Here is a 25113-nt window from a genome sequence, read left to right as displayed (position 1 = left end):
TCCCACCTGTTGGCATCACTTAAGTACCCTGTTCAGCCCCCTCACTATCACAGCCATGGCTGAGAAGAGATCTCGCAGCTCTTCCAGAGAACCTCCTCAGAAACACAGGGACTCCACAGGCCAAGGGTCTAAAAGAGAAAAGAAAGGACATCAAGGCTCAGGAAGATCCAGGAGCGGGAGGGTCAAAGAACCCACAAAGAATGATACTAAGGTATCTGCTGTGGTTGATGTGGACGATGTGGTGGCTTCCGATGAGGAGACAGAAATTATGGCTCTTCTGGAGGGTGAGCAGAAGGATGAAGGTAAGGAACCTGATTGCATTACACAGCACTGTATGTGCCAATTACAACGCCATAATTCCAGGCCTAACTTGTAACAACTCTTGCTAGATCTGTGTGTGAACCAACTGTATGAAAGGAGTTGTTACATGAAAAGAACTGATTCCTTATCAGATATGATATGAGTATGTGATCAGTGGAAGTTCAACTCCTAGGACCCCACCAATTACAAAAACAGAATCCTGAGTGTCCTCAAATGAATAGACTGGTGGTCAAACGTGTGTACTACGGATCTGCTTACTTCAATGAGACTGCCAGAGATAGTAGAGAAAAACCCCTATCCCATCATTTATTTATACCCAGGATTGTAACAAGGGGGCATCCTCTACGTCTAGGGGTTCTTACCCCCTGGCAATAGACTTCCCTGCGATGCGAGAGTGAAAACGCATGATAATGAAACCAATGATTTTCAATGGTTTCATTCTCATTAGCGATGTCTTCACTGTAGCCTCACAGCGCAAAGAGGAGTCTGCGATATCGCTCACTGTTTTCAATGGAGAGAGAGGGTAACAAAGCTACAGGGGTTCTTTGACATATTTCCCCATATTTTGAGAGATAAAGGGGGTGGCTAGTGGGTTTCAGCAAGGGCGCATCTAGAGGGGTTATAGTGATCCCTCTCTAGCTAAGTAAGGGGGCAGGGATAACGGGTTCTGCATGCTGGCCCCGTCCCCGACTCTAGCCATGCCCCCTAGCCATGCCCCCTATCTCTCCAAATATGGGTAGATCTTTCAGAGATTCCCTGTAGCTCCGCCCCCTTTCTCAGGGATTCCTAGCTTGCTTTGCGATCTTCTGCTATTGATTTCAATGGGAGATATTGCAGGCTTGAATTTGCGCTGTGAAGCTACAGAAAAGACATCGCTAATGAGAATGAAACCATTGAAAATCATTGGTTTCATTATCATGTGTTCTCACTCACTCTCACATCACAGGGAAGTCGTATCGCCGCAGGTAAGAGCCCTTAAAGAGCAGTGAGACTGTGGAACTCTGCCTGAGGACGTGGTGATGGCGAATTCACTAAAAGAGTTCAAGAGGGTCCTGGAGGCCTTTATTGTGGGTAACAATATTACATATTATAGGCACTGATAACTGCAGATGGCTCATTGATCCAGAGAGTTATTCTCATTTCCAGATTTGGAGTCGGGGAGGTTTATTTTTTTCACATAAAATGAGCAAAATTGTCTTCTACCTCATGGGGGGGTTTGCCTTCCTCTGGATCAAGACTGCAGAATAACGGGCTGAACTGGATGCATGGATGTCTGTTTTTCAGACTTATATACTATATTACTATCCCATTGACAGTGGAGAAGTTCTTTTCATGGCATGACCCCTTTAATAACTTTGTAACTGTATTGATGGTGTATTAAAAACACTTGTATGACTTTTTTTACATAGCCGTGTTTGTGGATGATATTTCCTCTATATGTATTTAGCCAAAAGCAAGTTAAAGCCGAAGATTGAATAGTAACAGTCATATGCCCTGCAGCCTGAGTGCCCCGTGGGCCAGATATTGCTTCATCAGGGCTAAACTACTTTCAGGGTTTACTCATATGGCTGATTTTAACATCCGAGTTATCTATCCACATTATAGGGGATAACTCGCTGCTGAGACCCCTGCCGATCTCTCGAACAGGACTCCTGTATACTGCTCCCCTGTTCTCAGGCCGAGAGTTCCATAGTCTTATAATTCCATATCCTCACTGCTCTTACAGTATAGGACCCCTTTCTATGTTCATCTAGAAACTTTCTTTATCCAAGATGTAGTTGAGTGTCTGACGTTCGTCATTCAGCACCCCAACCAATTAACTGATGTGACGCCAGCTCTCTGGGGCTGCTACACATATGGGTAAGGAGCAGTTGGCTCCGACCCCTGAGTAGTGGCCAGCACTAGGAATTGCAGGTGCAGCTCTCATTAGCATTAATGGGAGCAGCACTTGCATGTACAACAGCCAGCCACTACACAGGGGTTGTAGCAGCAGTTTCCTGTCCATACCCCTGTGTGTAGCGCTCTGACAGTGGGCATCCATTCAGCTGGTCGTCTGAGGTCCCAAGTGGCGGACGCCAGCCGATCAACTATTGATGACCTATGACCCTTAAAGTTGACAAACACTTTTGTTGTGTCCATAGGCCCAGTTCATTTTGATGTAGATTTTTTGCAGCCAAAACCAGGAATGAATCTGAAGACAGGAAACTCGTAACCCTTTTTGTAATCTAGTACTTCTTGTAGGATGCTCTTCTGCTGCAGATCCAAACACAGATTGATGTATAGTTAATATATCCTTTCCATTGCCCATATTCTTGTGTTCCTTGTGATTTCCCAGCGGTGAAGAGCACAGGTCTCGGGGTATGTGAAGTGCTGCTCACGTTCTGCGCTATGCTCCTGGTCGTCCTCACCTTCCCACTCTCCATTTGGTTTTGCATTAAGGTGAGAGTAAAAAGTAATTAGAATGATTTCTTACACCACATTGATATTATGTGTATAGGCATAGCAATTTCCTACTGCAGTGATTCCAAAAGTATTCCACCCCAACCCTCCTGGACTGTTAACAGTCAACAGCTTTGGATCACAGTGTTTAACCCCATTCCCACCCCGTAATGAAAATCTACATTATTTGTGTTAGTCCATTGCAGCAGCATGATGTGGATTTTTTTCATGATGACCTCATGGTGCTGTATTGTACCGGCTGGATGTGTGGTGGGATAAATCTGCAATTAGTGGGATAGGGATCACAACACAAAGGAGCCCCGAAGTAACAGTATTTGTTGGGGGTTGGAATCACGAAGGTAACAGTCTGGTAGCTGAAAAGTTTTTCCAGGGTTATCTCTTCTTGTTAAAGGGGACTTTAACAAGAACTTACCTCTTAAGTTCTTGTTAAAGGGGCATTTAAATGTCTGGTAGATGTGAGTCCAATCTCTGGGAACTGCACCTATTGCCAGAACAGGGTTTTCTCGTTCTAGCTCACCACTGTGGTCACAGGTGGCCAGAAGTACGAAAACAACCAAACTGGCTGTTCTACGCTGTTTATATAGCTTTCATACATGTTAATTAAATTTAGGTCTCTTTCACACAGGCGACAGCAAAATCGCAGTGATATTGCATCTGTGTTCCGTGCGATATTGCTGCATTTTCTCGTGGCGATATTGCAATTTTGTGGTTCTACAAAGTCACGTGAAGCGCTACAGTCACGCGACTTTGTGTTGCTCTTTTGTTGAGATTTTCGGGGTGTGGAGAGTAGAGGCTTGAAATATGTCCGCTACGCCGCACTTCTCCTCGTAGGTCCCCAGCACACTTGCTTGTAGTTTTCCCTCAGCACTCCCTAGTCAGTGGTTCAAAATCCCCTCCTCCAGGAAGCACTGGCTGTGATTGGTTCTTGAGCGCCCCATTTCAGCCAATCAAAGCCAGCTCTTGATGAACCAATCACAGCCATTCAATGCAATGGCTATAACTGGTACAATGAGTAAGCAGCAGCGCTCGAGAACCAATCACAGCCAGCGCCTCCTGGAGGTGGGGATTTTGAACCTCTAAACCAGGAAGCGCAGAGGGAAAACTACAAGCAAGTGTGCCGGGGACCTACGAGGAGAACAGCGGCTGTTAGGTGATGGATTGGTTTTTTTTTTAACACAGATGGGCTTTATTTTAGGGCTTTTACAGTAGGACTTCCTACTGTAAAAGTTGAATCACACCGCAAGAAAACCGTGTTTTCGCGCAATGCGGTGCAACACAAATGAAGGATCCATAGGGAAACATGGGTTACAAAACCTCACAAATAGTGGATGTACAGCTCATGCCGATTTTGTATTCTCTCAATGTAGCAGCCTACAAAACATGGCTAATGTGAAAGAACCCATAGGAAAGCATTGGCTTCACATACATGCGATTTGTAGCACTGTCACATTGCGGGAAAATTGTGTGATTTTTGTCGTCCGTGTGAAACCGGCCCTATGGAAACAGAATTGCACAATGAACTGCTCAGTTTCCATAACTCCTATTCATTTCTATGGGAGTTACTGAAGAGTGTAGAACAGACAGTCCAGCTGTTTGCATAGTCTCGTCTGCGATGGTAATACCAGTTTTTATATAATATAAGTGGCATTCCCAATATGTGATGCTTACACTACAAGTATGTCCTAATAGTCTACTGCGTATATTTCTATGCATAAGCATAATATGCTGTTGTACAGAAGTATACTCACATATTCTTAATAGAAAATTACGATTAGTTTAGATTAGTGATTAAAGGGCTAAAAATGGTGGAATCGTGCGCCAATGTATTTTTTGTCTCTGCACCGTACAGTTATTACAGCACTCCTCAGTTGAATTGACGTTTTAATATTGGTTTTCCTTTTACAGGTTTTGAGAGAATATGAACGTGCTGTAATATTCCGCCTGGGACGCCTGCTGCCGGGACGGGCCAGAGGGCCGGGTAATAAAGCCAGATTTATACTGTAAAATGGATCGCGGCTCTCTGTAATAATTGCTATTTTAAAGATATGTGCACATATACAACCGCTTACGTAAAACGCTGCGTGGGTCACACGGTTTGTCTGAGCCGGCAGAAACCACATATGGCAGCGAGTGCCCTGGTCATGACCGCGTCTCTCACGCACGCAGTCATGCGCAGTGTGACTTTTTCTTTTTTAATTTCCCATTCGGCCTTGTAGCGGGGTTGCACTTGTATCGTTGCCCGAGAAAATCACGGCAAAATCACATCTTTATTCACTGCGTTTTGTGAGTATCAGTGGTGCTTTTCATGGAGAGTCATCTCGCATCGCATCACTGCTGCTCGCGAGAAAATCGCACAATTTTTTTTATCGCAAAAGTCGATGGGACTTTATAATGTTAAAAATTAGAGATGAGCGAGTATACTCAATAAAGGCAATTGCTCGAGCGAGCATTGCCTTTATCGAGTACCTGCCCGCTCGAGATGAAATGTTCGGGTGCCGGCGCGGGGGAGTGGTGAGTAGCGGCTGTCAGCAGGAGGGAGCGGGGGGGAGAGAGGAAGAGAGAGATCTCCCCTCCGTTCCGCCCCGCTCTCCCCCGCAGCTCCCTGCCCGCCGCCGGCACCCGAACATTTCATCTCGAGCAATTGCCTTTACCGAGTATACTCGCTCATCTCTATTAAAAATGCATCTTTTTTTTGATTAAAAAAAAGCCTCAATAAGAATACATGGGAGATTTAAAAAAAATCGCACATCACGGAAAGATAGAGCAAGCCATGATTTTTATCTCCTCAACATCCCATGAGTGAAAACATCGCTGATGGGAAGGAAATCATTGTAAATCATTGGTTTCATATTCTGCTTTTTACTGACTATCTCAGCAGGCGAAAATCACGGGATTTTGTCACCCATGTGAAACCACCATCAGGGTGTTATAACAACCCATCGGGGCCGTAATCACATTGCAGGGGTCCGAAGTGTGAGATAAGGAGCCCCCCTCACTCTGTCAATCTTTTACATGCCACAGAAATTTGTTTCCTGTCACCATTTTTTTTTTTAGTTTTGCCTTGATGCAGTTGTGTGGGGGCTGTTTTTTTTTTTTTTTTTTGTGAAGTGACCTGTAGTTTTTATATATCATTTTAGGGCACATACGACATTTTGATCAGTTTATATTTAGCTTTTTATTGGAGATAGGGGGACCGAAAAAGCAGAATTCTGGCACTGTGTATTTTTTTTCTCTGCCGGCGTTCACTACGCGGGATTAATATTGTGATATTTTAATAAATTGGATATTTTAAAAAATGCTTTATTGATTTTTGCTGTGATGACCGGGAAAAGATTTCATTCTATTTTAACATTTTTCATTTTTTTTCTCTAATAATTAAAAAAACTTTATTTTTATCTCTCTTTTTTTTAGGCTTCTTGCAGAATTAAACTTGTAATTATTTGATCGCTTATACGGTATAACGCATACTATAGTATTGTAATAAAGTACTAAAATACAGTAAAATGCAATACTAACGTATTGCATTTAACTGTATTCTGACAAGCATTCTAATAAGACACAGGTACATCTTAATAGGCAATCATTCATAATATAAAAAACATCTTTTATTAAAAGAAATATGTCCTCCAGCGGCGCTCATTACACTCATCATTCATTACTTTGTCCACTAATACCTGATGTCACTGTTATTCTTGTCAGCGGTCTCGGTGGAGACAACTGTGACAATAATATAATTTCCTCCTAATGTAAGATTGGCTTCTCTTTCTGTTCTCAGGGATCTTCTTTTATCTCCCTATTTTGGACACGTGTACGAAATTAGACTTGCGTATAAAGACCTTTGAGGTTCCTTTCCACCAGGTATATCTGTGTTTGATCTTTAGTCATATTCATTTCGTTTTTAGGCAGTTTTCATCAATGCTGAAAGTCATGACATGAAAACATATTTATGTAGTGCTTTGTAAAATAATTTACACACTTTCAAATGCCCACAAGAACTTCAGATCTGTTCCACCTTTTGTTTCCCGGCCAATATACGCTATCTTGGCCGATATACGCTACCATCTGATGCAATGGATTCCACACAGGCGCATTCCTGCTCAGGCGCTTTTACGCCGGGCAGGTAAGATAGTTTTGGCCGGACTACGGCCACTACCATAGACTCCTACGGGAGCCAATGACAGCGGCCGGAGAAAGGAGGTGGGAGTGAGTTTAGCAGCGTGAATGGTAAACTCCCTCCCCCTTCTCCTCTCCTCCCCTTGCTGCTGTTTGCAATAGGAGGGGGTGGGACGGGGTGGAGCTAAGCTCCACACCATCCAGCTCCCTCCCATCGCAAACAGTGGAGAGGGGGTGGGAGCTTAGCACACTAGCTCCCGCCTCGTTCCGCATCCTCCGCTTGCAGAGAGCCAGCAAGGGGGAGGGAAGTGGGAGACAGCTTAGCAGAACTTAGCTGTCTTCCCCCACCCAACGGCATATACGCCGAGCTTGTGCATCAGATGGTAGCGTATATTGGTCGGCCGTGAAAATGCCAGCTGATATACGTCCGTGTGAATAAGCCATTAAATGTAGGCAGCATAAACCTAGACCAGGCAGTCAGAAGATGACCCAAATTTGCTGTGTGCTAGATTTGGCACATTTTGCTAGACATGTTAGACATCTTTCTCTTTCTTGTGCCACCTCTTCGTCAGCTTACTTTTGGCAAATTTTAGGATACCTCTAAACTGCTCCCTCCCTGGAACAGCTCTGCATAAAAATGAACTAGGAGGCTACTAAACAAGTGTCTAAAAAAACAGTTCAGCAAACCCTACAGCGTATGGACTCCGAGGCAGACTGATGGTAACTGTGCCTATGCTAACAAAGCTGCATAGGAAGAAAAGGCTTCAATTGGCACATCAGTATTGGAATTGGACCACTGCTGATTGACAGAGGGTTGCCCTCTCCAATAAGTCATGTTTTCTGCTCCATCGATTGGATGGACGTTGTGTCCCGTGAGTAACATCAAAGAATGAATGCCCTGTAACCATTGCTGCAAGAACACAAGTTGGTGTTGACAGCGTTATCATCTGGGGAAATTTTTTGTGGTATTTTCTGTACCCGCTCATCGATGTGGAAGGCACTCTGAACAGATTTGGTTATGAGTCCATCCTTGCAGATCACGTACACCCATACATACTGTATGTCACACAGCTAGAAATGTCCAACAGTGGTTGGAAGAGCACGATCAAAACTTCCAAGTACTTCCCTGGTCCCCTAATTCCCCAGATTTCAGCCCAATTGAGCATGTGTGGGACCACCGCAATCGCCATGTTCTCGTTTCATAGATCCTCCCCTATGCACCCTCTAACAACTGCGGGATGCACTGCAGACAGCATGGCTCCAGATACTTGATACCTCCTACCAGCACCTTGTTGAGTCGCTCCCAACCCATCTAGCTGCTGTCTGTCCGGCACACGGTGGTTCTGGATATTAGTGGTCATAATAATGTGACTCCACTCTGTATGTGAATCGCACAGTAAATCTGGCGTAAGGCAAGGACGCTGTTTGTTTTAGTGTAAATTGAGACAGAGTTCTTGGCCTATTTTTTTTGAGACTCCGCTTCCGGCATCTGTCACGTGACCCAGTGCTATCTACTTTGCCCACTTCTGGTGACATCTTGCCCATCTCTGTGATGCTCTGATCTTCTGGTCTTGTCCATTTCCTGTCAGTTCTGGGTTAAATAGGACCAGTTGCTAGGACCAGAAGCTGGTGGCAGTGGGTGTCGGAGGTGAGTGTAGTGGGCAGAGTTTTCTGGGTTGAAGACAAGCGCAAAGAATGGTGGATTATGCAGTACTGTAGTCACATCTGGACCAAATGTGATGCGAGCGGAAGTCACTAATGGGAACAAACACATGCAGCGGCGGGTTCAGGTAGAATGCGCTAATAACATTAGAGTAGGTGAGGATACTCTTCTTTACAATTAGTAGTTTGCAACAATTGATGTTTTGGTCAGGAAACCCCTTCAAGCAGCTTCAGATGCCCATCACATGTTGTGCAGTCACTGACCACCTGCATATCTTCCCCTTCTGATTTCCGTGAATGTATATTTTTTGCTGGAGTTGACAGAGATCTCCTGCCATCTGCTCTGGTTGGAGGTCTCTGCTGGGTAGACAACCTGCAGCTTCATCCCGCCAGCAGCTGGGGCACAGGAGATGTGACCGGTCAAATAATTTACCTACTTCAATGTTTTTTGCGTTCTTTTATCAGATTGTCACCAAAGATCTGGTTACCTTGGAGGTTGATGCGGTTTGTTACTACCGCTTAGAGAACGCTGCCCTATTCCTAACCAGTGTGAGCAGTATCTCCAGCGCCCTGCAGCTGCTCGTCCAGAGTACCACAAAGCGTCTCCTGGCACACAGGTCCTTCTTAGATATCTTACTGGAAAGGAAAAGCATTGGAGAAGAAGTCAAGGTAAGAGCATCATTTATAGATGAGGCCTCATGTCCACCGGCCCGCGCGGCCCCCAGTGCAGAATCATGCAGCAGATCATACCCGGCCCGTAGTCATGAGGCCAAAAATACAATATACTCCCCTGTCCGGACACTGCGCTGCGATGTCATTGGTTGCTATTGCTTATACTGCCGACTGAAAATGAAAGCTGTGCTGTGATTGGTTGCTATTTCTCATTCTGCTGATGTAAAATGTAATCTGCGTTGTGATTGGTTGCTATTTCTTATACTGCTGTGGTAAAATTTAAGCTGTGTTATGATTGGTTGCTATATATTATACTGCTGAGGTTAAAAGAAAGCTGCGCTGTGATTGGTTGCTATTGCTTATACTGCTGACTGAAAATAAAAGCTGCGCTGTGATTAGTTGCCATTTTCCAATATTGTTGAGGTAAAATGAAAGCTGCGCTGTGATTGGTTGCTATTTCTCATTCTGCTGAGGTGAAATTTAAGCTACGTTGTGATTGGTTAAGATTTCTCAAATTACTGAGGTAAAATTTAAGTTGTGCAGTGATTGGTTGCTATTGCTTATACTGCTGAGGTAAAGTAAAAGCTTCGCTGAGATTGGTTGCCATTTCTCATACTGCTGAGGTAATATGAAAGCTTCGCTTTGATTGGTTGCCATCTCTTATACTGCTGAGGTAACATAAAAGCTGTGCTGTGATTGGTTGCTATTTCTTATATTGAGGTAAAATGAAAGCTGTGATGTGATTGGTGGCTATTTCTTATACTGCTGAGGTGAAATGAAAGGTGCGCTGTAATTGGCTCCTATTTCCTATTCTGATGACGTAAATTAAAAGCTATGCTATGATTGGTTGTTTTTTCTTATACTACTGTGGTAAAATTTAATCTGCGTTGTGATCGGTTGCTATTTCTTATACTGCTGAGGTAAAATGAAAGCTGCGCTGTGATTGGTTGCTTTTTCTTATACTACTAAGGTAAAATTTAGGCTGTGCTGTGATTGGTTGCTGTTTCTTATATTGCTGAGGTAAAATAAAAGCTGCACTGTCATTGGTTGCTATTTCTTATACTGCTTAGGTAAAATGAATGCTGCGCTGTGATTGGTTGCTATTTCTCATACTGCTGTGGTAAAGTTTAAGCTGCATTGTGATTGGTTTCTATATATTATACTGCTAAGGTGAAATGAAAGCTGCGCTGTAATTGGTTGCTACTTATACTGCTGACTGAAAATAAAAGCTGCACTGTGATTGGTTGCCATTTACTATACTGTTGAGGTAAAATGAAAGCTGCGCTATGATTGGTTGCTATTTCGTATACTTCTGAGGTAAAATAAAAGCTGCGCTGTGATTGGTTGCGATTTCTTATATTGCTACGGTTAAATGAAAGCTGCACTGTGATTGGTTGCTATTTCTTATACTACTGAGGTAAAATGAAAGCTACGCTGTGATTGGTTGCTATTTCTTATATTGTTGAGGTAAAATGAAAGCTGCGCTGTGATTGGTTGCTATGGGTAACACAGATTTTATTTTGGGCAGCTTCCTTAACAGTACGGTACTGGGCTCCTTTTTGTGGATCACTGTGTATATTCCAGAACTGATATTCAGAAAATCACCGTGCAACGTACCATTATATCGCCTGTATAGTATAAAAATCTCCTGAATAGCATTGCAAAACCATGTTTTCTTTCAGAACTGGTCATTTCATGTCACTCCTCTCAGGATATGTTGGGAAAGGTGAAGGACATATCTGTAAAAATTGCCCAGATTTTAAATTTACAGTCATTGTGCCTGACATTCCCTTATGGCATAACCCTGGTCTGACAGAGCTGCTTCCCCTGCAGGACGCCTCCGGGTGGGAAAACTCTGGATTATTAATTTTGGGTGATCTGTACACATCTAACACTTTCTCCTCCTTTGAACAACTACACGCTAAATTCGAACTACTCCGTACCCATTTCTTCAGATTTCTAGAAATCAGACACGCACTCCAGATACAATTGCCATCTACTGGACCCTCTATATCACACTACCCCTGTATAGGTATACGGTATTCTTGTATCTTGACGCCACCAGAACTGATGGGTGGAGACAAGGCTGATTGACAGGCTGGTCACACCTCCAATTGCTGATTGGCTGTTTGACCGGCCGATCACGCCCTCAGTTGGTCATTGGCTGCAGGACCTACTCAGCGGACACCGGAGAGGTAAGTGCACTTGCCTCCCCCTTTTCCCTGGCCTTGTATGTCTTCTGGCGACCCCGGAGCTGCATACCTGGCGTCCCAGATGTGACAGTGCCCGGGCGTAGATATTACCGGACAGCGCGGAGGGGAACGCACGGGGAGCACAGGGCGAGTGGCTGATATAGTGGGTGCAGGTCTCCATAGCAGGGCGCCAGTGACACCGCGTACCTTGCATGGAAGCCGGCGCTGAGGGGACCGCAATGAGACTGCAGAGTTACACTGCGCGCAACTACCTTCCATGGAGGCCGGGCTGAGGGGACCACAAGGAGACCGCCGGGTGACACTGCGCACAACTATCCATGGCACCGCAGGGGCACAGTGGCCGCAGGCATCCAGAGCACGCAGGGGCACAGTGGCCGCAGGCATCCATGGCACGCAGGGGCACAGTGGCCGCAAGCATCCATGGCACGCAGGGGCACAGTGGCCGCAAGCATCCATGGCACGCAGGGGCACAGTGGCCGCAGGCATCCATGGCACGCAGGGGCACAGTGGCCGCAGGCATCCATGGCACGCAGGGGCACGGTGGCCGCAGGCATCCATGGCACAACAACTGCCACTGCGCCGGAGTTTGCAGGGAGAGGCAGACGCTAAAGGGCAATTTATGTTTTTCCTGTCTGACGAACACCGGCTTGCGAATGCGCTTAGGCTTGGATTGAGGGTTAGGGATACTTTCAGTGTTTCGGTTACCTAACCCTCCATCCAAGGCAAACTTCAGTCCCCACGCTACTAGGACCTTGCCGTAAGCAGCCAATCAGGCGCTTGTGGGCGTACAGTGGGCAGATACAGCCCATCAGTAGCTCTTCACCCATATTTCAAGTGGTGTCAAGATACAATAATACCTAGGTATACTACGCTCCCAATGCCCACAGGGCCTCATATCCACATTGTACTCCCACCTAATCACATCAAAGACCTCTCACAATACTCCCCGGGACTCTGCTGAAATGGGGGACACTGATACCAACTCTTACAGACGACTCCTTCAAGATTTATTGGCATCCCCTTTATTTGTTTCTCCAGCAGCTAATAACAGTATGACACAGCTGTATATTGTACATCCGTGCTACCTTACTCCAGGGAGGTTACAGAGAAGTATACATCAAAGTGTATTAGATGTCCATACGACTCTGCTGATTTTTGGCACATGATTTGGGAGTGTACCATTATTTGAGGCTTCTGGGGAGAGGTCACAGATCTCTCGAAGGTTTTGGAGATCCCTGTCCTTACAGGCCCTGAAATATGCCTCTTCGGAATACTCGAAGAGGTAATTTGGCAGCACCATATTAGAATATTTTTGAGAGAGGTCATTTTTTTAGCTAGGAAAGTAATAGCACTATTAGGCTGCTTCCACATGGGCGCTTTTTCTCATGCGATTTTTGGCGCTATGCAATAGTGTGACAAATTGCATGTATGTAGAGCCCATGGTTTCCTATGAGTTCCTCCACACGAATGATGTTTTGTAGCCTGCGACATTGCGAGAATACAAAATTGTGGCATGCTCTATACAGCCACGATTTGCGGGTTTTTTTTGTAGCCCACGTTTCCCTATGGAGACTTCCTTTGTGTTGCATCGCATCGCACGGAAACACAGTTTTTGTGCGGTGCAATTTTTACAGAAGAAAATCCTACTGTAAAAGTCCTAAAATAAGCCCTAGCTGTATTAAAAAAACAAACAAAAATACATCACCTAAGAGCATGTCCCCCGAAGCTACCGGCACTTGATTGAAGTTCTCCGGCATAACTTCCTGGTCAGGATTTTCAAAACCCCCGCCTCCAGAAAGCTCTGCCTCTGCTTGGCTCGGTGCTCAATGAATAGCTGTGATTGGTTCATTGAATGCTTTCTCTGATTGGCTGAGCCGCGGCGCTCGAGAGCCAATCAGAAGCAGCGCTTACTGGAGGCGCGGATTTTCAAATCCCTGACCAGGAAGAGATGCCTGAAGACAAATGTCGGGTACCTGAGAGAAGACGTGGCGGAGCTGATGGCGCTTCTTATGTGATGTATTTGTTTTCTCAATTTTTTCATGCAGCTAGAGCTTATTTTCGGACCTTTTTTCAAGCCTACCTGAAAATCCTGGCAAAAGAGCGCTAGAAAGTCGCGCAACTTTGTAGTGACACAAAATCGTGATATCGCACAGACAGCAATGTGATATCACTGATTTTCTCGCGGCGATATTGTTGTTGCCCGTCTGGAAGCAGCCTTAGTGTCAATATGGCAGAAAATGGTCAATTCCGTTATTCCATATAATTATATAGTTTTTAAAGGGCGCAGATACCCAGGAAAATTTGACAAGGTATTGGGCGTGTGGTGCGATTCCCCATTCGTGTCCTACCCACAATGCTTACTCTCATCCTCTATTTCAATGATTCAGAGACGCTTCCATTAAAAATCACACCCTTGGGCTGGAACTCAGGGCGTACGGACAATATGTGTAGACTACTTGTTTTCCTCTATGTGGTGACTTCCGGTATTGGGGTGAATTACTCCCTTTGTCAAATGTTCACAGCTGTATTCTGATTTGTCATGCTTTTTGTTGTACTACAGTGCTGCAAAAAATGTTGTAATTTATCTACTTTTCAATAAAACGAGTTTAAAAAGAATTTTTTTTTAAAAAGGCCCAAATTTTGGAGCATGAATGACTAATTTTGCAACAAAAACTATTTTAGTTATACAGTTGATTCTTAAAGGGGTCTCCTGGGACCAAACTGCTGAAGGCCTCTGCTGAGGTTATGCTATCAGTATTTCATCGGTGAAGGTGCAAAGCCTAAAACCCTACTGATCATCAGACTGTTTGATAGTCTAGTGTCTGATGCTGCAACTCACCCAATTGAACTGTAGGAGCCTTACTGGATTCTGTTCTACCCCTTCTGTAAGTAAATGGGATGTGTCACCTGACAGAGCGTTTGATATTAAGACGTGAAAAAAAATGGGTGCATCTGCAGCTTCCTTGTACATACACTCTTTGAAATTTTGCAGAAGTTCACACCAAATTAGGCCTCCTGCACACGGCAGAGCCGGGATTCTGCATGCGAAATCCGTCCCTGGGCGCAGCGGCGTCCACGCGTACCTGGTTACTTTAGTTTTCATTATACAATGGATGGTCTGTACGGCAAACTGTCGGACATGTGCAGCACAGATTTTGTTTTTAAACTACTGCTTTTCCCGGCAGGGCAATGTCAATTGCGGAAGGGCCGCGGATTGGACGGCTTCCATTGACTTTAATGGAAACCGTCTTTGCAGAATCCGCGCAAAAATGGAGCATGCTGCGATTTTTTAAAATTTTTTTTTTCCTTTGCTTGCAGTAACCGCAATTAGTTTCTGCAAGTGTGTAGGAAGAATCAATTTCCCATAGCATGCTATGGGCGGTATTTACTGCAGATCTGCAGTGGACACCCGCCACGGATTCTGCAGCAAATATCCGTCCGTGAGCAGAAGGCCTCAACATATCGTGCATCAAAGCTTGCAGGTAACATTTTAAGGCTAATTCTTGCTGCTTTTTGCAAAAGCGGTCCTAGAAAGACGCCGCTTAATCTGCAGATATGGAATTCCGCTCCAATACTTGCAAGTCTACATACAGAAGACTGGTGCAGAATTTTCGGTGTCTTGCAGAAATATTTTGCTCATCTGAGGGCACATTTAGGGCATCTTATGGATAGCTACCAGGTAAAAGATGCCATTTAAACAACAGGAATGGATTTTGGGGTCGGTGAGAAATAACAAGTGCTACATTATATTATGCAGTATGTTAATGTAAGTTTTAATAGCGGATGGAAAAATTTACTGTAAAATATGACTTAACCTTTTTACAGGTGTCACTGGATGCTGCGACGTGTCACTGGGGGATCAAAGTAGAAAGAACAGAAATGTAAGTGTGAACAAAGAAAGGGAAAAATAACACGGTGATGGGGAACATTTGCCTAATGACGAATGAATACTAAACCTCTTCACGGAGGCTCATCCGAAAATTTGCTTAATTGTGCCAAACATCTAGGATAGGATTACAGCTATTGTAGTTATCTGGCACGTTCAGACAGTATTTTCTGACTTTTTTGAATGTAAAAACAGAAAACTCACATGCGCTCTTTTTTCTAAGGTCTGTGTTTTTCACTAGCTTTTTTGGTAGTGTTTGTTTTAGTCACGTGGTTTTTTTTTGGTTTTTTTTTATGTTCCTTATTCTATAGAGATGCCTATTTGTAAAACACCAAAAAATAAGCTTTATCATGCAGTTCAAGGAGAGCTTCTTTTTCCCTATTTCCTTTAAAAGGACTGTATCACTTAGCTTTTTTAACTAATTAGAACCAGACAGTGACATGGCTACCAGTTTTCTAATCTGTTTTTATTTTACTGATTGCCCAATTTTTTTTTTACATTTTATTGTCTGTATATGTTTTTGAGGGCGGCCATCTCTCCTAAGCTGCAGTTAACAGCATTTAGAGAAAGGCTGTGACACCCACCTACCCTGCAGCTATAAGAGGCGTTTCCAATAATAGCATTATATTAGGAAATTGGTATTTCCACAGTTCCATGATCTGATATTTAAATTGACTTTAGAGTAAGCGCCCCACAGCAGGACTGAGTTCAGACATAGCAGACGTTTTCAGCTGCTGCTGCACTCTGTACGTGTTGCATGCACAATTTGCCAGATTTCATGCTGAAATTTGAAAATCCACAGTAAATCCTAAAATCCATGTTTTTTAGCAGCACATGAATGGGGTTGTAATTGTATGGTATGGCCCTTTGTTATAGATTTTGCACCATGAATCTGTAACAAAACCTCCATCTCAGAATATGGGTATCTACACACGGGCAAGTGTAATATCTGGTCATGAAATTCGGCATGATATTGCACTCGTGAAATGAGGTCCGTGGATGCATCACTTTCAGCCACGTCGGAGGATCGGCAAGTGTTTCCCATTGTTTTCAATGGGAGTCCTTGCATCACATGCCATGCAATGTGTTTTCCTGTCCCATTGAAAACAATGGGCAATGCTTTCCAAGGAACACACAAAGATAGAGCAAGTTGCTCCTATATATGGCTCCATTCAAAAGAATAGGGTTCATATTCATGCGAGATTTCTGCATTTCGCAACGCACAAAACTCACGTGATTTTCTCTGCTGTGTGAAAGCGACTGATGGCTTAAAGTAACCCTGTGGGCAAAGCTTAAAACTGATATGCAAGTAAGTACCTACGGGAGATGATTAATTGCTATTTTTTTCCCCTTATATCGTCCTGTTTGGCTGCTATTTCACTCATCAACAAAATTGGGATATAAGAATAGAGTTTAAGGTCCATTTGCACATAACAATTGTTGCTCAAAATTTCCTCAAACGAACAAAAGTGTGGGATACTCGTTCTCTCTAAACGCGAGCCATTGTGCACTTTTTGTTTGCTTTATGTTTATCCCTCAGTTTCAGCCTGCATAAAAATCAGCAGCAGTTCGCTCACTTCTCGTTATGTCTAAATACTCTCCACTCAGTGTTTCACAAAGAATGTGAAGCGCTGAGTGAGAAATAAATAAGAAGTGGTATAATTCTCAACGATGACCTACCTGTCCAAACACTCTGCATGAGCGCGTTCAAACACGAATCGGCTCTTGTAAAAGGGGCATTGCCACATTGCCTGATCCAAAGTAGTCTAGGACACACCTCCTAACTCATCATTGGTTCTGGCTACTTCCTCTACAGCCTGAACCAATGATGAGACGGGGTGTGGCCCTGACCTACTTTAAACTAGGCACTGTAAGTAAACTATATTCATATCACAACTCTGTTCTAATAGAGATGAGTAAAAAATCAGCCAAAAGAGCTCCTAACTGGAGGGTTGGTCAAAGTGTTTTAAAAATGTTGACTGTTAAATTTCAAAAGCTATATTTAGTTGATGGGACTAATATATACATGAAACAAAACAGCTATTATTAGCTTTATACTGGAAAATATCTGTATTAGATATTGAGTGGTTTGTTACTGCAGCACTTCTCTTTGGAATGCATGCCTGTTAGTTTTTCATTACTGTGCTGCTGCATGTACATTATTCTTCTATAATATTGTGGTGTCTTTGTTACTGTCTATAGTAAAGATGTTAAGCTTCCTGAAGAAGTTAAGCAGACACTGACTGCAGAAGCTGAAGCCCAAAGACATGCCAAAGTGAAGGTAAGAATGATGAAGGTTGCAGTAATACACACTATCAGGGTTGCCAACTACCACTTTCATCTTTTCATCTGGTCATGTTTGCCAAAAATCATGGACAGCCCAAGTTTCTTACTGGTAGTTTGGGAAATTGAGAATTAAAATTATATGCAATATGTTTCTACAATGTAAAGGTAACTTGGGACAGGTATGGAGACTGCGCCATATAGGTTTCATTCTAAAATTCGGTGGAGTCAGAATAAATATGCTTTGAAGTTGGATCCTGACACGCCAACCACTCCCTGCAGGCAGCATCTAGGGTGACCGCTTTCTCCCTGCTTGTGTATAAGGAGAGCTGTCACTTTAATTTAAGCAGGCATGGGGAGCTTGGAGCAGCTCTGCCTCATGACTCTGAGCTACATTTGGTATCAAAGTGTGTTTATTCTGAGACACCATAGTGTTTCTGAATAAACCATACATGGGTGAAGCATCCATACTGGTCCCCGGATCCCTTGAAAGCACCAATATAAAGATTAGCCATATTAAATGTAAATTCAGGGTCTGTAACATGAGTCAACAGTCTGCTAATTATTGCCATGTAAACAAGTAATAAATGTGCAGATGCTCTTTTTGTTAGATGATCACGTTTTATGTACGGTAGGTTTAAAAAAATATTATTTCTCCACTGTAAGCAGCATGTGTTGCTGACAATGCGTTCGGTATGGGACCAAAAGATCATATTAAAGCAGTTGTCCCAGCAGTCCATGTTATAAAATAACAAAAGAAAGGACGCTCTCATCTCTTCTCCCCCAGAGAAATTGTGCACCGACTCCCGCAGTGATCCTGACCTTTGCCAACAGTGAAAGTCAGATGACTACTGCAGCCATTCAGAGGCCACTACATTATCATTCAGAACTCCTGGCATGATGACACTCAAAATGTTACTGCTGATGCCAGGAGAATGGGTGGTGATGCTGCTGCCTCTAACTTCAGATGTTGACAGAGATCAGGATTTGCCATGGGATACATGCTTTCTCCGGAGGAATAGAATAGAGGTAAGTATCCTTACTTTTGTTGTTTTATACTATGGGCTGCTGTTTAAATTCTATTCATTTATTTTTTTTAACTCTAACAACTAGAGATGAGCGAGCGTACTCGGAAAAGCACTACTCGCTCGAGTAATTTGCTTTATCCGAGTATCGCTGTGCTCGTCCCTGAAGATTCGGGTGCCGCTGCGGATGACAGGTGAGTCGCAGGGGAGAGCGGGCGGGAGAGAGGGAGAGAAAAATCTCCCCTCCGTTCCTCCCCGCTCTCCCCTGCAGCTCCCCGCTCCGTGCCGGCACCCGAATCTTCAGGGACGAGCACAGCGATACTCCGATAAAGCAAATTACTCGAGCGAGTAGTGCTTTTCCGAGTACGCTCGCTCATCCCTACTAACAACCCCTCTTTAGGCTGGGTTCACACGGGGAGTAATTGCTGCAGAATTTCCGTGCAGACTTTCTGCTCTGAAATTCTGCCTGCGACTTTAATCTCAGAATTAGCCAGCAAAGTGGACGAGATTTCAAAGATGCAGCATGTCAATTCTTTCCCCGTTTCCGTGATAGCCTCTCTGATCTCTATGGAAAGAGATGGCCGCAGCGGAATGCAGGTGTCATAGCCACTCCAAAACCCACGGCGGAAGGCCATGGGTTTTTAAACCACATTTCTCCCGCGAAAATCTCAAGGTATTTCTGTTCGGTCATTTTGCAAAATTTCCTCAGGATTTCAGTCCCGTGTGAACTCGGCCTTAACAATCGTTTGTTTACATACGGTTTGCATTAGCCCCTCTTAAAGGCCTTTTAAAATGAGTGTTGAATGTCACCCAGTCAGGCAGGAATTCTGACACTGTAAAAGGACCTTCAGGGAGTGATGATCTCTCACCTGTGCGGACATCCGGCATGGAGAAGCACTAGTGTACACTAGGCAGATGCTCGGAGAGGATTGTGATGATAGTTAAATTCATAATGATGGACGCAGCTCAACACAGTCTTTATTTTTATAGTACTTATACCGGAGTCTTACTTCCATCCATTCCCCCAGTCTTACCTCCTTCCGCTCCACTTCTGTGGTTCTTTAATCCCCTGCTCTTAAATGCAGCCACGCAGTGTGAGTTTGAAATTACTCAGAGCTTTCTGGGAGCAGAATTCTGAGAGTTCCAGCTCCGGTAGCAGCAATATGTTGTTTCCCCCACAGCCAGTAACTGGCAGGAGGGGGACATTTATTGCTGATTACTACAGTCAGTGTCTCTCAGCATGCTGACAAGTGTGAGAAGTAGTTCCCAAACAAAGTTTCCCCTAAGGCCGGCTGCTCACGGCTGGGTCGCATTCTGCATGCGGGCGCCCATAGTGGAGTCTGACCATGTGCCTAGCCGGCATCTGCACATATCTGATATTTCTTCTTTCCTTACTGTACTGTGGATGGTCCACAGTTTTTTCTTCTGTTTTTTTTTTTTTTTTAATCCCTGCTCTTCCCGCAACCTTTCTGCAATGTCATCCTGTGAATCCACAGAGAAATAGAGCATGCTGCAATTTCATTTTTTTGGTCCGCGAGTGGGAAATCGCAATTGGTTTCCATTCATTTAGAGGAAAACCCGTTTACTCGTCTGTATCGTTGGGGGACACAGCTTTGACCTTGGGTATAGCTACTGTCATTAGGAGGCGACACTAAGCATAAAAAGTGTTAACTCCTCCCACTAGCTATATCCCTCTTGCAGGCATCCAGCTAGTTCAGTTTTAGCTTAGTGTCCGTAGGAGGTGGACAGTCTCACCCGTAAGGGCTGATTTTTTTTTTTTTCCGGATGGACACCCAGGAATCTCCCCATTAATCCAACCGAGTAGGGTGGACAGAATGGGACCAACCTTCTGTTGTCTGCCCGGTCCCCTCAGAAGAAAAGGAGGCACATCCAGGTACACCTGCATAGAGCCGCCCTTTTCTTCTTCTGAGTGGTCACATCTCCTCCCCATGCAAGGGCAAGTGATGGTGGGGGAGAGCTCTGCTGGACTTGAGGAGCAATTCTACCTTGGCGGAAGGTAAGTATCCACAGCGGAAGGTAAGTATCCACCGTAGTCTCTCCACACCTCGCAACCCTCACCCAAAAGCACAGCGACTGTGTAGTCCCAGCGCTGCCTCTTTTGTTGCTTAACGGAGCGGCATGTGTTGAGGCATGCGGCCCCTCTGTGCCGGTGACGCGTCGCCCCACCGTGTTGGCGGAGCGCGGACGGTCTCTGTGCGGTGTTTCGGGACTGATTCTCAGGGTGGCGCGAGCTTCATACTCTGTGGCATGTTTGCCAGTAGGCAGGGAGGTACTGTGGCAATAGCGACCTGCTGCTGTTTTTTTCTGTGGGGCAGCTGGCCGCTGTGCTGCTTTATATTATGTTAGGCCGCTATGCAGCATTATTGCTATCCACAGTGCGGCAATATTGGTGGCCGCTATGCAGCATTACTGCTAGCTGCCATGCGGCACTATGCTTAACCGCGGAGTATTATTTTTGGCCGCGGTGCTGACGCAGGTGCTATTTCCTTTTCAGAGTCCTCGCGTTTTCTCGGACAAAAAATGTCTGGGTCAGTGTTTGTGTCTTCTAAGGCGCTGAACGGGAGACTAGGCGTTTTATCCAGGCGGATCCAGAAGCACGTTGTGATCCTCCGGCGCGTGTTCTTCCTGCATGATGGCATGCAGGAGACTGTGAAACAGTTTACACGGATACTGATTCTTAGCGCTCACCACTCCCGGCTTCGGATGCTGTTTCCACGAAGACATACGAGATCCACACCCATTTTTTTCTGGTGCCTAAATTGGCAGTCGCGATGACATATTAGTGAGGAGCTGCCTTGGTGGACATCCAAGAGGGATGCCATTTTCAAGCCTAGACTTCATCAAAGAACCACGGGCTTCATGCAAAGACGGATGCCACGGCCATGTCACAGGCTCAGAGGCTGATACTGATGGTATTTTTGAGCAATGCATCTACAGTGGTAGTCCCAACACATCGCCTGGGATGCTTCCTATTAACCCATTGCTGATGATTCTGAGCTCATGTCCTGCTCGCTGTGGCTGCTCGTCTCTCTTCCAAGCAGGAGGCGCTAGCGGGCGGAATTTCGATATCGATCGGTTGCAGATTTCCTCTGTGCACGTGGTATTGTGACCCCCGTGTTAATGGAGACTTTTATCCCAGATCTCTGCTGGTATTCCCGGCAACACAAGTCCCGTCCTTGGTTTCCCATTGGCTCTGCTTCACGGCAGGACAGGGTTACCGTGCCTGGGACATTATGTTTTTTTTCAGGTTGTGTTTTGACACCCATTACTCAGACGGCGGGTGTCTTGTAGGAAGCTCCTTGTCCGGAGCTTTGTCCCAGTGGGTAGCTTGGGCTGTTACTCGGGTCCCTTTATGCTACGTCTCTGAGCATGCCGGATGACTAGGCATCTGTTGACGCTAGTTGCAGTTTAACAGCTGATTACACTTTGTTACACATGCGACAGTAGCTATATTTAAGGTCAAAGCTGTGTCCGCTAATAAACAGGATGAGAAAGAGATTTTACAGTAAGTTTATACCAAAATCCAGTTTTTTCATAGCATGCTATGGGCGGTATTTGCTGCAGAATCCGGAGGCGGACACCCGGTCCAAATTCTGCAATGCAAATCCGCCCGTGTGCAGCTGGCCTTAGACACAAGATTTGAACTGCTGTAGAGAGGCTGGAGAGTTGCAGACGGTTATCTTTATTACTGCAGGGCTGCTGTGTTACGAGGTGCTTCAAGGACAGGATGATTTTCACACCACACAGGCACTTCCGCTTCCTCCAGCCAATCCAATGCGCCTGCAGTGTTTATGAGCAGCTTATAGAAAAAATAATGATGGGCTATTTGTATTCCAGACACAACAGACTGCTGTTAAAGGTGCCCAGATTTTACTGACTCTCGGTGAATTATCAGATGATTGAGAACCCCGCACAGCATTTGCTATATTATGCATTACACTTACTGTCAAAAATCCCTCCCCTAGAAGTTGTTGTCGGAATCGAATGGAACTTTCTCTGTGTGATTGTAATGTTGATATAAGTAAGTGATTACAATATCAGAGCAAAAAGATAATTTATTGCTGAAAACTCAACACTTTTAGGGAGGCACTAGTACCCTGTTGTACCGCCTCTAGCTTGCCTACTGTATGTAATACGGGCATGGAGGCATACAGGTTGCCTATGGTATCCTCTGGCCTGTCGCTCCACATTTACTGTAACTGAACCTCTAGATTGTGCAAATTCATAGGCTGTTGACGTTGGCGTCCCAGATGGTCCCATACTTGCTGTGTGCAGCCAAGCGTGAGAGGCAACATGTAGCAGCAGAATGTCTTGAACATATCCCTGAGCTGTCATTGTCCCTTGTACCACTATTAGAGGTGACTGTCATATGCGATGGCCCCCGACACCATCACACCAGCAGTGGGGGCAGTGTCTCGATCCACAGCAAAGGCAGGATTGAGGCGCTTACCCCTAGGTCTTCAGACAGGAACATGGCCGTCAGTACTCAAACTAGACCTGGATTCCTTGCTGACCCGGTTCCACTCTGTAGCAGTCTAGTTTCGTCATCTATGACACTGCTGCAAACGGAGGTGATAGTGGGTGGGTGTCTAAGGCAGTTCATGTAATGGGCTCCATGAGCCAAGTGTCCTTCAGCCAAGTGCCTGGAAATGGTTCCACTAGACATAAAGGCCTGTAGGAACGGTGCCATTTGTCTCTGGATGGCAGACAACAAAACAGTTGGCGCTGTTCATGCTTGTTGGACGATCAGATGATCCTCTCTACTGGTGGTCTGTGAAGTGCTTCCTGAGCCCGGTCGCCTTGTGTGCCCTCATGCATCTACTGGTCCCAACACCTTCTAATAGTCTGGTCAGAAGGGCCCAGGTGGCGGGCAATTCATCGATACGACCATCCAGCTTCTCACATTCCAAATTCGTTAATTGGGCAAAATCTCTTTGATTGCGTCGTAGAGGAATGTGTAGTGGTCAACAAGCTCTACACAAACTGAAAAAAAGGTCTGCTATACACAAGTAGCCTCTAAAAGCCTTTTCATAGGCCAAGAATGGAACCACCTTTTTAACCTCAGGTGGCAAGAACATTCATCAAATCACGCAACAATTCTAATCATTTGCATATCTGTCTGAGATGTAACTTCATGCCGAATTCTGCAGCAAAATGACAACTCCTTCTAGGTGCTTGACATTTTATTTTACAAAGCGTGTATATATGGCACATATTCTTTATACAGTATTATTAAGTAAACTTTTTTGTGTGACAGATTCTTGCAGCTGAATGCGAAAAAACTGTCTCTGAATCGCTCAAAGTTGCAGCAGAGAGTTTATCAGGATCAGCAACAGCAGTTCAGCTTCGGTATCTTCACACATTACAATGTATGACATCTGAGAAACCTGCAACCTTCCTTGTGCCATTCCCTTTCGACCTCATGAACCTAAATATTCTGCCAAACTTACAGGCAAGTAATACAAAGACAGACACCCCTAAACCTGGTACTGAAGCACAGCAGGGTACTAAGAAGGATTCTCCAATGCTCTAAACCAATGGAAGTTATCAGATCTACTATATATGATAAGAACCAAAGCAGACAAAAAGGAGGTGATCTTCACAATAATCACGTTTCTGCTTTTAATTTCCCAGCACAGTTGATGAAATAAAAGCAATTGATCTCTATGGATAACGCCTCCACCTTATGTCTCAAAACACGTAAATGTGTTTTTTTTTGTGTCTCCCTTTTTTAATTCAATTTTCTCCCATATAAAAATGTCATCTTTCTAGTTTCATGTTTTAAAGTGAACCTCCCACCACTTAACAGCACCATAAGCTAAGTAATCGTGCTGTTTGACGAGGTTTTGGGGAGCCGGGGGATGTTTTTTTTTTTATATTCACCCGCTCCCCTGCACCCGCCGGTGAAGTCCGAATGCGAACTGAAAATCTGATTCTTTCCAGACTGTTGTGCATTTACTCCCATATAGGTCCAAGGGACAGCGCATATACAACAGTTTGAAAGGAGTCAGATTTTCAGACTGCGCGCGGACGCTGCAGAGATGAGGGAGCGTGTGACTATAAAAAATACATCCCCCAGCTCACCGTCACCTCACCGAACAGCACCATGACTTATTTTATGGTGGTGTTGGGTGGTTTGTTCAATATTGCTATGTTAAGGCGCTGTGGGTGTGTTTTTTACAACTGGATATTTAATTTATAGCTACAATGCTACATGAAAAAATCTACACTGGATGTACACTCTTATGTAAATACTTTTCAGTCATTTATGTAATAAAATTATAGAACTTTCTATACTTTTTTGTTGTGCTTTTTAACTGGTTTTAGTTTATCATCTTGCTGTCAAAAAAGGAATTATTTTTGTTTCCAACTAGAGGATGAATACCCAAAACCCATACTGACTTAGTACTACTACGGCCTATTAAAGCAAATCTCTATTTTTGGGATAAAATTCTAT

General features: G+C 44.5%; 1 protein-coding gene across 1 annotated transcript; it reads left to right on the top strand.

The window, feature by feature from the left end:
* The first annotated feature begins 50 nt into the window (after positions 1–50).
* On the top strand, positions 51–24463 carry NPHS2 (NPHS2 stomatin family member, podocin). The gene is made up of 8 exons (XM_066594748.1): positions 51–302; positions 2657–2760; positions 4687–4759; positions 6557–6639; positions 9022–9225; positions 15267–15322; positions 17530–17608; positions 23914–24463. The coding sequence occupies exons 1-8, from the start codon at positions 56–58 to the stop codon at positions 24187–24189; spliced, it is 1122 nt and encodes a 373-aa protein (XP_066450845.1). The 5' UTR covers positions 51–55; the 3' UTR covers positions 24190–24463.
* The last annotated feature ends 650 nt before the right edge of the window (positions 24464–25113 follow it).

This window comes from Eleutherodactylus coqui, chromosome 3 (genome assembly GCF_035609145.1).
Source record: "Eleutherodactylus coqui strain aEleCoq1 chromosome 3, aEleCoq1.hap1, whole genome shotgun sequence".
NCBI classification, from domain to species: Eukaryota; Metazoa; Chordata; class Amphibia; order Anura; family Eleutherodactylidae; genus Eleutherodactylus; species Eleutherodactylus coqui.
Note: the sequence above shows the minus strand (reverse complement) of the source record. Positions and strands in the feature narration are given on the sequence as shown.

Bases quoted from the DNA above. Each gene is read 5' to 3' on its own strand.
- NPHS2 (XM_066594748.1), top strand. From the start codon at position 56: ATGGCTGAGAAGAGATCTCGCAGCTCTTCCAGAGAACCTCCTCAGAAA. The intron at 9,226-15,266 runs GTAAGAGCATCA...ACCTTTTTACAG, and splicing joins GCATTGGAGAAGAAGTCAAG to GTGTCACTGGATGCTGCGAC. The intron at 15,323-17,529 runs GTAAGTGTGAAC...TACTGTCTATAG, and splicing joins AAAGTAGAAAGAACAGAAAT to TAAAGATGTTAAGCTTCCTG.